We start from the raw sequence: 12,028 nt of genomic DNA on the forward strand, positions 1-12,028 counted from the left end.
TTGAATATCAGGAAGACCAAAGCCATTGTTTTCGGTTCCCACCACAAACTGCGTTCCCATGCAACTGACTCCATCCCTCTCCCTTACATCTGCCTGAGGCTGAACCACACTGTTTGCAACCTTGGTGTCATATTTGACCCTGAAATGGGCTTCTGACATCATATCGGCAGCTTAACTAAGAGCGCCTATATCCACCTCTGTAACATCGCCCATTTCTGCCCTTGCCTCAGCTCATTCACTGCTGAAGTCCTCATCCATGCCTTTGTTACCTCTGGACTTGACTGTTCCAATGCACTCCTGACCAGCCTCCCACATTCTACCCTATGTAAACTTGATGTAAAACAAAATTCTGTTACCCACGACCTAACTTGCACCAAGTCCCGTTCACCCATCACCTCTGTACTCACTGATATACATTGGCTCCCTGTTAAGCAATTTTCATCCTAATTTTCAAATCCCTCCATGGCCTCGCCGTTCCCTATCTCTGTAAACTCTTCCAACTCCACAACCCCCTGAGATATCTGCGCTCCTCTAATTCTTCGCTCTTGAGCACCCCGGATAATAATCGCTCAACCATTGGTGGCCGTGTCATCTGTTACCTTGGTCCAAAGCTCTGGAATTCCCTGTCTGACCCTCTTTGTCTCTCTACCTCTCTCTCCTCCTTTAAGACGCTCCTTAAAACCAACTCACCTGCCATCATTTCTCCTTATGTGGCTCGGTGTCAAATTTTGTGTCTTAAAGCACTCCTGTGAAGCATGTTGGGACATTTTACTATGTTAAAGATGCTATATAAATACGTTGTTGTTGTTAAAACAAGTATTCAAAAAAAAACTAACATTTAATTCATAACCATCTTACTGTCCCTGCCTCTTCTCTCAGTCTCTGGAATTCTATTAATTCTCTCAGTTTTTCTCACAGACTGACTGTCGCTTTGCTAACAAGGCTTGTTGGAATCTGTATTTTTTATATTGGGTCAAGCAGGCCTCTTTCTTTCATTTTACAATCTAACCGGGTCTACCCAAGGCACATTACACTAGTTTAAAAGCATGATTACTGGAGAATCGGCATACATTGACGAATAGTTACATAATACAAACTTAAACCTACAACTACTAATGCTTATTTCATTTTGTCCATGTTAACTAGTGGGAATCTAAAATGGAGATTTCTCAGGATTCTTACACTATACATTTGTGTACATTATTTGAAGACACTTGTCATTTTTAATTAAACTAGACAATTCATGGAGAAAAAAAGACAAAATAATTCAGTAAGTTCCTTTGCAATAAAAAGACTCTCGAAGTGATTGCTGGCAGCGTTTATTGCATTGCTCGACACTACTAGTACATGCAGCCCATTGTCTCTACACAAGTTGGTCAATGTAGTCTCTCAGAACATTAGTACATTGCTTTGACTACATTTATCAAATACACAATGGGATTAGATTTTATGCTAAACTATAGAAGAGTGTAGAAGCTGTTATTGATCCACTGAACACACACTTTTTTCAATTGCAGTAGACAGTTAAAACAATGGTGTAGAATGAGTAAGCGTCAGCAGAAGCGTTTCCACCATTCTTTCAGACGGAGTTCTACGGAGCTCTGGTTGAACACATGAGCCCTTACACTACTGGATAGACTGCATAGTTGGCAATTCCACAATTATTGTTCCTGTCCTTAGCCATTTTGATGTAACCTCGGTCACCCCATCTTGTTCCCCAACTGGAAAATAAGAAAAAAAGAATGACATTAACATCACAGTTGTGTTCAAGTGACGGACTTGGAGAACTGGGGCTTTTTACTCTGAAAAAGCAACGATTCTGAGGAGATATGATGGAGATATTTAAAATAATGGAGGGATTGGATTCTGTCCAAGTGCATAGGTTATTTGAGCTCGATCGCCGGGCAGAATTAGACCACATCAGTACGAGCTGTGAAAACATAAAGTTAGCTTAGGTGCCAGGAAGTAATTATTGTCTTTGTCACCTCTGACATAAGTTGCCAGTCCATGCGGTGGGTGTGGATTCAGTACAAGCCTTCAAAAGGGAGTTAGGCGAGATCCTGAGAGTTGAAGACATCTCAAGCTATAGAAGGTAGGTGGGTCAGTGAGGACAGGTGATATCAGTCACCGTGGTGCCCTGGAGCTTGCCGGATTGTCTTATGAGGAGAAGAATTTCCCAGAGTTCTTACCTGCATTGTCCTAAGATTGCCACTCACAGGAGATTGTGTGATTGCAGAGGGAGAGTTGATGGTGCGTGTAGCTTGCACCTTGTCAGGATGGTGCCGGTTTGATGGACCAGATGGTCTTATTTTGTCCTTATTTGTATGCATGTATTTTGCCCTCCAAGGATAGTACATCCTAACGATTTGCTTCCAAATATTGTCACCCCATTCAACCCTCATACCAGCTACCTCACCCAATCATTCTAGCACCCCATCAAATCCTGATACTATCCATCTTACCCAACCATTCTACCATCCTAGCCAACTCTGACACCATTCACCTCATCCAACCATTCTACCAGCTTATCCAATTCTGATACCATACATCTCACTTAATCATTCTAAATTGTCATCCAATGCGGATAATATCCACCTCACCCAACCATTCTACCAACCCATACAACCCTGATACAGTCTACTTCTCCCAATCCTGCCACCCCCCCATCCAACCATGATATCATCCCACTCAACTCTGTCATCAAACCTTCACCTCCAAACAAACACATTTTCCAGTGTTGGTTGCACAGATAGAAAGGCCGCGATTTTGCTGATCTTGGCGGAACTGTGTCAGACGATGTCGGTGGTGGGTCCTGACCCTGCTGCTGTCTCCATCCCGGCCTCTGAATTGAATTTCCCCTGATTGGGCGTATTAAGCCCGCCCAGCACATTTGCCGGCAATTAGAGGAAGCTGGTCTGGTGACATCATTCATGGCGCATCATCAGTTGGTTTCCTTAAAGCGGCCATGGTCATAAGCTTATGGAGAGAGACACAGCACACAGGGAAGTCATCTTCCCTTCTCATAGGCGGAAAAAACCTCTCTAGGACACCAACGCAAGCCAATTGCATATTGCAGAGGAGGGCACAAACAAGGATGTGGTCAGGAGGACCTGGGTGCAATGCCACAAACATTTCAATGATCTCAGTCGATCACGAAATGTTCGTACAAAGCTGCACTCAACTTCATCCTCTTTGCCTCTCATTACATCTCATCACTCTGCCTTCCCTACCCTACTCCTGCACATCCTTACTCACAGCAACTTACCTTGTACCTCCTCCCATCCTCCACTATCTACATTATCACATCCCCATCTCACTAGCCAACCCTCACACTCACCCTCATCCTAGTGCAATCATAGCAACTAACAACACACAGGGGTACGTATTGTGTTCCTAACACAGATGAGGCTGCACACAGGGAGGTTAAAGAAACAGTGACCTCAGTCTTTAATAAGACACTCCAGAGTGAGGAACAGGCCATAGGGGCCGGCTTATATACAGTGCTCCCAAGGGATGCTAGGATCCCTTGGGACTTCAGGGGATGAGCTCCCTGGTGGCGGAACATGGGAGTGCATGCTTTACAGATACACAGCAGTAGGCCCTTGGGTGTTTTGTGGAATGCTCGTGTAAAGTTTGTGTTAATGTGGTGTCAAACATTGAAACCTTTATTTTCAACACTTTGCGTTCTTGGGCAGATTTATGTGCACCTTTGCAAGTGGCTTAGTGAGTTGCAGTGAATGGTGAGACAAAACGGTACCCCCCCTGCAATGGCGGTGAGTGTGAAAGGAATTGCTTGAACATTGTAGAGATGCTTTATGATGTTGGCGTGGGATTGTGCCAACCTGATGCATCATGTGGCAGCCAGAGGGAACAGCGTCAAGGGAAATAAATCTGGCCATGGTGATTCCATCCTTGGCCTCCCGGACTTCTGGTTGGGTTCTGATGCCCTCTGTCCTGTACAGCATCAGGTGATTGCGGAGAAGGTTGGTGATGCTGTTGTTGGTGCTGCTGGTGTGCTTGATGCTGCTGGTGTTGGGGATGATCGTGCTGGGATTCTGAGGATCAAGGTGAGAGAGTATAAAGGGCACCCATGCTGATGGAAGAGATGGCAGGTGGAGATGACAGAAGTGATCTGTCAATGGTGAGAGAAGGAATGAGGGCAAACTGATTGGACACTTTTGTAAAGACTTGCAGCATGGTGAATCTGTTGTGGAAATGCAGTGAGGGAGAGTTTGTGGCTGAGGGACGATATCTCTAGGTTGGGAGCTTTTACTATACATTTGAAGCTGTTAACTCAACAGCTGGTTCAATGGCCACTGAACTCCCGCCTCAGCTTGACTGTTATGGTTCACGACCAGCCTGGAACCTGGGGTGAACTGTCAAATGCAGAAGGTGAGCTCAAATTCATTGTAAACAAGCCAGTAAATACCTGAATTGGGTCCCCCGCTGTGAACCCGCCGCTGTGTCTCGGGTATGCTCAGCACTCACAGACTCAATATTGGGGAAAGGTGTGTGGTGGTGTGTTCACAGCGGGGTCCCACCCACTGGGGAAAAAACACTTTCCCACCCGACCCGCCACCGATCCCGCCCGCTGACCTCCTGGAAAATCGAGTCCATAGACTACAGCACAGAAACGGGCCATTCGGCTCAAGTGATCTGTGCCAGTGTTTATGCTCTACACGAGTCTCCTCCCACCCCTCTTCATCTAACCCTATTAACATATCCTCCTATTCCTTTCTCTCTCATGTGCTTATCGAGCTTCCTATAAATACATCTGTGCTATTTGGCTCAACTGCTCCTTGCATTAGCTTGTTCCACATTCTTACCACTCTTTAGGTAAGACATTTATCCTGAATTCACTATTGGATTTATGAGTGACTTATATTTATGACCCATAGTTTTGGATGCCCCCACAAGTGGAAACATTTTCTCTACGTCTACCCTATCAAACCCTTTCATTATCTTAAAGACCTTTATCAGATCACTCCTCAGCTTTCTATTTTCTAGAGAAAAGAGCCTCTGCCTGTTTGGCCTTTCCTGATAAGTGTATCAGTATACCAGTCGGGTATCATGCTTGTGAATCTCCAGTGCCTCTGAGCAGTAATCAGCAGAGGGAACTTTGGCTGATGTTTCCCTCCCTACCCCAGGAATACTGAGACCAAATGCTGTGCTCTGCCACTGCCCCAGTTATCATCATTGTATAGCATTTTGTAAAGTACGTACCTGTTTTTAACAATCCAATAATTTTTTCCACCTTCAGATCCAAATCCAACCACCAGCACTGCATGGTTTAATCTCCTGGAGCTGCAATTTTTATCATAGTACACTCCTGTAAGCAGACACTTATCCTTAATATGATATAACTGTAAAATGTACAATTAACTTCTCCATTTTTCCTTCTAACAGATATTTGTTCTTTGTCATCATTTCCTCTCTAGTTATCTTACAGTCTATCATCCTGTTTACAAAACCTGACTTCCTGCTGTCACAGTTCTGTCACTTCTGTTGACATTTTCTATTATAAATCCCAATGTCCACATTTTTAATGAAAAATGTTGATGTAAACCTGTTGGGGTAGAAATTGCCTCCCGCTCGAAATGTGGAGCTCCCACTCAGTTTCCATGGTTTTAACCACATCTGTGGTTTAGGTCGCCTCTTGAGAGACTTTCAGCTCTTTATTGTTTTTTTTAACTTGGATCCGGAAGTCGCTCTTAATGGGGGCGGTGACAATACCTGAGGGCTGGAAGTTGTGGGGATGCGGTGTGACCGCCACGATGACATCATCCTCCGTGATTTTAAAACTTCTGCCCACTGGGCCACCAGGGAGGGTTTCGATGGGCCAGTGGCCTGGCACCCACCCTGTTGGGACCGAACCTGGGTGCATAATTATCAGGCCGACAGCGTAGTCGGCCGACAAAAAAAAAAACATGGCGGCAGCGGCCGTGCGCCCTCCCCTTTAAGGCCACAGAAGGCCACAGAAGGCCACAGCCTCACTGGACCACTGCTCAGAGGCACTGGAGAAGGCCACAGCCTCACTGGACCACTGGGAAAAAACCTGTCTTGTCACGGCCAGGAGGGCCAAAGATTTTCAGAGGGGAATGTCGCCATCAGGGTTTAAATCAGAGGTGCACATGGTGATGCCACACTTACCACAGATCGGCAGCAGCGGAATGGTAGGGGGGGGCATTGGGGCACCGCCGGGAAAACCAGAGAGGGCAATTGGGCCATTCCACGAAAAGTCGGCAGTCACTTCACTCCGCAGCGTGGCCGCCGATTTGCGGTGATAACAGGCCTTAAGGAGAGGGGCAATTTTGGTCTCATCATGTTGTAATTACACCCTCCAACCAATGGTAGTTACACCCTGGAACCAGTGGTAATTACACCCTGCAACCAGTGGTAATTACACCCTGGAACCAATGGTAATTACACCCAGCAACCAATGGTAATTACACCCAGCAACCAGTGGTAATTACACCCTGGAACCAATGGTAATTACACCCTGGAACCAGTGGTAATTACACCCTGCAACCAATGGTAATTACACCCTGGAACCAATGGTAATTACACCCTGCAACCAGTGGTAATTACACTATCAACCAGGACTCTTGGAGAATCAAAGGATATGGGGATAGGGCAGAAAAGTAGTGTTGAGGTCGTAGATCAGCCATGGATGTCAGAGCAGGCTCAAGGAGCTGAATGGCATACTTCTGCTCCTAATTCTTGGGGCTGAAATTGCCCCTCTCCTGAAGGCCTGTTATCACCGCAAATCGATGGCCACACTGCGGAGTGGAATGGCTGCTGATAGCCCAATTGCCATTCTGATGTTTCTCGACAGTGCCCCGATCCCACCCACTACCGCTACACTGCTGCCGATCTGTGGTTAGCAAGGCGTCACCGAGCGCACCATCGATGGCGACATTCCCCTCGAAAATCTTCGGCCGGCCTGGCCGTGCCAAATCCAATTTTTTCCCAGTGGTCCAGTGAGGGTATGGCCTCATGCAGCGACTGTGTGGCTTCCCTTAAAGGGGAGGGCGCACTGTCGTTGCGGCCATGTTTTTTTGTCGACCATCTGCGTTGTTGGCTCGACAATTATGGCCCCGGGCTTCGGCCAGGTCGCCAACAGGTGCCCTTGGGTGCCAGGCCACTGGCCCAGCTGAAACCCTCTCTGGTGGCCCAATATGCCGAAGTTTTAAAATCGCGGTGGCTCTCCTCTTTAAGTGAAGGGTCACTCCGCACCGCCACCAACTTCCGCCCCTCAAGTGTTGTCGCCGCTGCGTATCCACCCCTTTCCTTTAGTCACCGCCCCCATTAAGAGTGACTTTCAGATCTGAATTTTAAAAAAACAGCCAAGAACGGAATTCACTCAAGAAGCGACCTCAACCACAGCTACTGTAAAAACCATTGAAATGGGGTGCGTGCGCCCTGTTTGAGAGAAAGGCAATTTCTACCCCCTGCCCTCCAACCAACGATAATTCCCAAATTGCTGCAAATTTTGCTAATTAACTACAAATAGTACCATGGAATCAGTGTATTATACAAAATTAAGGACAGCATATATAACTTTAACGCTACTTCAACTGAATCCACTGCATCGACTGGTATTATATTAACAATCATGTCCAGGTATCACACTTCCTGTTGTCATGATTTCTGGTCATGTTTTTGTGTCAATATTTACCATTGCCCATATTTCCCATTCAGTTTTGTTGTCATCCATCACAATGTAGTTGCGGGTTTTGGTCACTAGGTGGTGCTGTGGACCAACTGTCTCAGTCTCAACTCCGTCGCATTTAACATATATAAAAAAACTTCTATTCATCAACTGACCATAGGCATCCCCAGGGTCAATTTATTAGAAATCTGTTAAAAGTCTTGCACATAGTACACAGTTCTTAAATTATTTTTTGGAAGAAGAACATAAGAACATAAGAAATAGAAACATAGAAAATAGGTGCAGGAGTTGGCCATCTGGCCCTTCGAGCCTGCACCACCATTCCATAAGATCATTCCTTCAGTATCCCTTTCCTGCTTTCTCTCCATACCCCTTGATCCCTTTAGCCACAAGGACCATATCGAACTCCGTCTTGAATATATCGAATGAATTGGCATCAACAACTCTCTGCGGCAGGGAATTCCACAGGTTAACAACTCTCTGAGTGAAGAAGTTTCTCCTCATCTCAGTCCTAAATGGCCTGCCCCTTATCCTAAAACTGTGTCCCCTGGTTCTGGACTTCCCAACATCGGAAACATTCTTCCCGCATCCAACCTGTCCAATCCAGTCAGAATCTTATATGTTTCTATGAGATCCCCTCTCATCCTTCTAAACTCCAGTATATAAAGGCCCAGTTGATCCAGTCTCTCCTCATATGTCAGTCCAGCCATCCCTGAAATCAGTCTGGTGAACCTTCGCTGCACTCCCTCAATAAAAAAGGAGGGAGAGAGAAAGCAGGGAATTATAGACCGGTCAGCCTGACCTCAGTAGTGGGTAAAATGATGGAATCAATTATTAAGGATGTCATAGCAGCGCATTTGGAAAATGGTGACATGATAGGTCCAAGTCAGCATGGATTTGTGAAAGGGAGATCATGCTTGACAAATCTTCTGGAATTTTTTGAGGATGTTTCCAATAAAGTGGACAAAGGAGTACCAGTTGATGTGGTATATTTGGACTTTCAGAAGGCTTTCGACAAGGTCCCACACAGGAGATTAATGTGCAAAGTTAAAGCACATGGGATTGGGGGTAGTGTGCTGACGTGGATTGAGAACTGGTTGTCAGACAGGAAGCAAAGAGTAGGAGTAAATGGGTACTTTTCGGAATGGCAGGCAGTGACTAGTGGGGTACCGCAGGGTTCTGTGCTGGGGCCCCAGCTGTTTACATTGTACATTAATGATTTAGACGAGGGGATTAAATGTAGTATCTCCAAATTTGCGGATGACACTAAGTTGGGTGGCAGTGTGAGCTGCGAGGAGGATGCTATGAGGCTGCAGAGTGACTTGGATAGGTTAGGTGAGTGGGCAAATGCGTGGCAGATGAAGTATAATGTGGATAAATGTGAGGTTATCTACTTTGGTGGTAAAAACAGAGAGACAGACTATTATCTGAATGGTGACAGATTAGGAAAAGAGAAGGTGCAACGAGACCTGGGTGTCATGGTACATCAGTCATTGAAGGTTGGCATGCAGGTACAGCAGGCGGTTAAGAAAGCAAATGGCATGTTGGCCTTCATAGCGAGGGGATTTGAATACAGGGGCAGGGAGGTGTTGCTACAGTTGTACAGGGCCTTGGTGAGGCCACACCTGGAGTATTGTGTACAGTTTTGGTCTCCTAACTTGAGGAAGGACATTCTTGCTATTGAGGGAGTGCAGCGAAGATTCACCAGACTGATTCCCGGGATGGTGGGACTGACCTATCAAGAAAGACTGGATCAACTGGGCTTGTATTCACTGGAGTTCAGAAGAGTGAGAGGGGACCTCATAGAAACGTTTAAAATTCTGACGGGCTTGGACAGGTTGGATGCAGGAAGAATGTTCCCAATGTTGGGGAAGTCCAGAACCAGGGGTCACAGTCTAAGGATAAGGGGTAAGCCATTTAGGACCGAGATAAGGAGAAACTTCTTCACCCAGAGAGTGGTGAACCTGTGGAATTCTCTACCACAGGAAGTAGTTGAGGCCAATTCACTAAATATATTCAAAAGGGAGTTAGATGAAGTCCTTACTACTCGGGGGATCAAGGGGTATGGCGTGAAAGCAGGAAGTGGGTACTGAAGTTTCATGTTCAGCCATGAACTCATTGAATGGCGGTGCAGGCTAGAAGGGCTGAATGGCCTGCTCCTGCACCTATTTTCTATGTTTCTATGTTTCTAATAGCAAGAACGTCCTTCCTCAGATTAGGAGACCAAAACTGAACACAAAATTCCAGGTGGGGCCTCACCAAGACCCTGTACAACTGCAGTAAGACTTCCCTGCTCCTATACTCAAATCCCCTTGTTATGAAGGCCAACATACCATTTGCCTTCTTCACCGCCTGCTGTACCTGCATGCCAACCTTCAATGACTGATGAACCATGACACCCAGGTCTCGCTGCACCTCCCCTTTTCCTAATCTGCCGCCATTCAGATAATATTCTGCCTTCGTGATTTTGCCCCCAAAGTGGATAACCTCACATTTATCCACATTATACTGCATCTGCCATGTATTTGCCCACTCGCCTAACCTGTCCAAATCACCCTGCAACCTCTTAGCTTCCTTCTCACAGTTCACACCGCCACCCAGTTTAGTGTCATCTGCAAACTTGGAGATATTACACTCAATTCCATCATCTAAATCATTAATATATATTGTAAAGAGCTGGGGTCCCAGCACTGAGCCCTGCGGCACTCCACTAGTCACTGCCTGCCATTCTGAAAAGGACCCGTTAATCCCGACTCTCTGCTTCCTGTCTGCCAACCAGTTCTCTATCCACGTCAGTACATTACCCCAATACCATGTGCTTTGATTTTGCACACCAATCTCTTGTGTGGGACCTTGTCAAAAGCCTTGTGAAAGTCCAAATACACCACTGGTTCTCCCCTGTCCACTCTACTGGTTACATCCTCAAAAATTTCCAGAAGATTTGTCAAGCATGATTTCCCCTTCATAAATCATGCTGACTTGGGCCAATCCTATCACTGCTTTCCAAATGCGCTGCTATTTCATTCTTAATGATTGATTCCAACATTTTCCCCACTACTAATGTCAGGCTAACCGCTTTATAATTACCCGTTTTCTCTCTCCCTCCTTTTTTAAAAAGTGGTGTTACATTAGCAACCCTCCAGTCCATAGGAACTGATCCAGAGTCAATAGACTGTTGGAAAATTATCACCAATGCATCCACTATTTCTAGGGCCACATCCTTAAGTACTCTGGGGTGCAGACTATCAGGCCCTGGGGATTTATCGGCCTTCAATCCCGTCAATTTCCCTGACACAATTTCCTGCCTAATGAGGATATCCTTCAGTTCCTCCTTCTCACTAGACCTTCGATCCCCTAGTACATCTGGAAGGTTATTTGTGTCTTCCTTTGTGAAGACAGAACCAAAGTACTTTTCAATTGGTCTGCCATTTCTTTGTTCCCCATTATAAATTCACCCGAATCCGACTGCAAGGGACCTACGTTTGTCTTCACTAGTCTTTTTCTCTTCACATATCTATTGAAGCTGTTGCAGTCATTTTTTATGTTTCCGGCAAGCTTCCTCTCATACTCTATTTTCCCCCTCTTAATTAAACCCTTTGTCCTCTTCTGCTGTATTCTAAATTTCTCCCAGTCCTCCGGTTTGCTGCTTTTTCTGGCTAATTTGTATCTCTCTTCCTTGGATTTAACACTATCCTTAATTTCCCTTGTTAGCCACGGTTGAGCCACCTTCCCCGTTTTATTCTTACTCCAGACAGGGATGTGCAATTGTTGAAGTTCGTCCATATGATCTTTAAAGGTTTGCCATTGCCTATCCACCGTCAACCCTTTAAGTATTATTTGCCAGTATAATCTAGCCAATTCGCGCCTCATATCATCAAAGTTACCTTTCCTTAAGTTCAGGACCCTAGTTTCTGAATTAACTTTGTTACTCTTCATCTTAATAAAGAATTCTACCAAATAGGAACAGGAGTAGGCCATATGGCCCCTCGAGCCTGCTCTGCCATTCAATAAGATCATGGCTGATCTGATCATGGACTCAGCTCCACTTCCCCGCCTGCTCCCTATAACCCCTTATCCCCTTATCGTTTAAGAAACTGTCTATTTCTGTCTTAAATTTTTTCAATGTCCCAGCTTCCACAGCTCTCTGAGGCAGTGAATTCCACAGATTTACAACCCTCTGAGAGAAGAAATTTCTCCTCATCTCAGTTTTAAATGGGCGGCCCCTTATTCTAAGATCATGCCCTCTAGTTCTAGTCTCCCCTATCAGCAGAATCATCCTCTCAGCATCCACCTTGTCAAGCCCCCTCATAATCCTATACGTTTTGATTAGCTCACCTCTCATCCTTCTGAATTCCA

At 45.6% G+C, this 12,028-nt stretch overlaps 1 protein-coding gene across 3 annotated transcripts in view; it reads right to left on the reverse strand.

The window, feature by feature from the left end:
• Positions 1–1,303: 1,303 nt before the first annotated feature.
• LOC139228704 (procathepsin L-like) overlaps positions 1,304–12,028 on the reverse strand; it is a 31,907-nt gene continuing 21,182 nt past the window's right edge. For all 3 annotated transcript variants that reach the window (XM_070859973.1, XM_070859974.1, XM_070859975.1), the window contains exons 7-8: positions 5,224–5,329; positions 1,304–1,721 (exon numbers count right to left, since the gene is read on the reverse strand). In XM_070859973.1, the coding sequence (XP_070716074.1) occupies positions 1,622–1,721; positions 5,224–5,329 (206 nt within the window). In that variant the 3' untranslated portion in view covers positions 1,304–1,621. The remainder of the gene's footprint in view (positions 1,722–5,223; positions 5,330–12,028) is intronic.

Source organism: Pristiophorus japonicus, chromosome 18 (genome assembly GCF_044704955.1).
Source record: "Pristiophorus japonicus isolate sPriJap1 chromosome 18, sPriJap1.hap1, whole genome shotgun sequence".
NCBI classification, from domain to species: Eukaryota; Metazoa; Chordata; class Chondrichthyes; family Pristiophoridae; genus Pristiophorus; species Pristiophorus japonicus.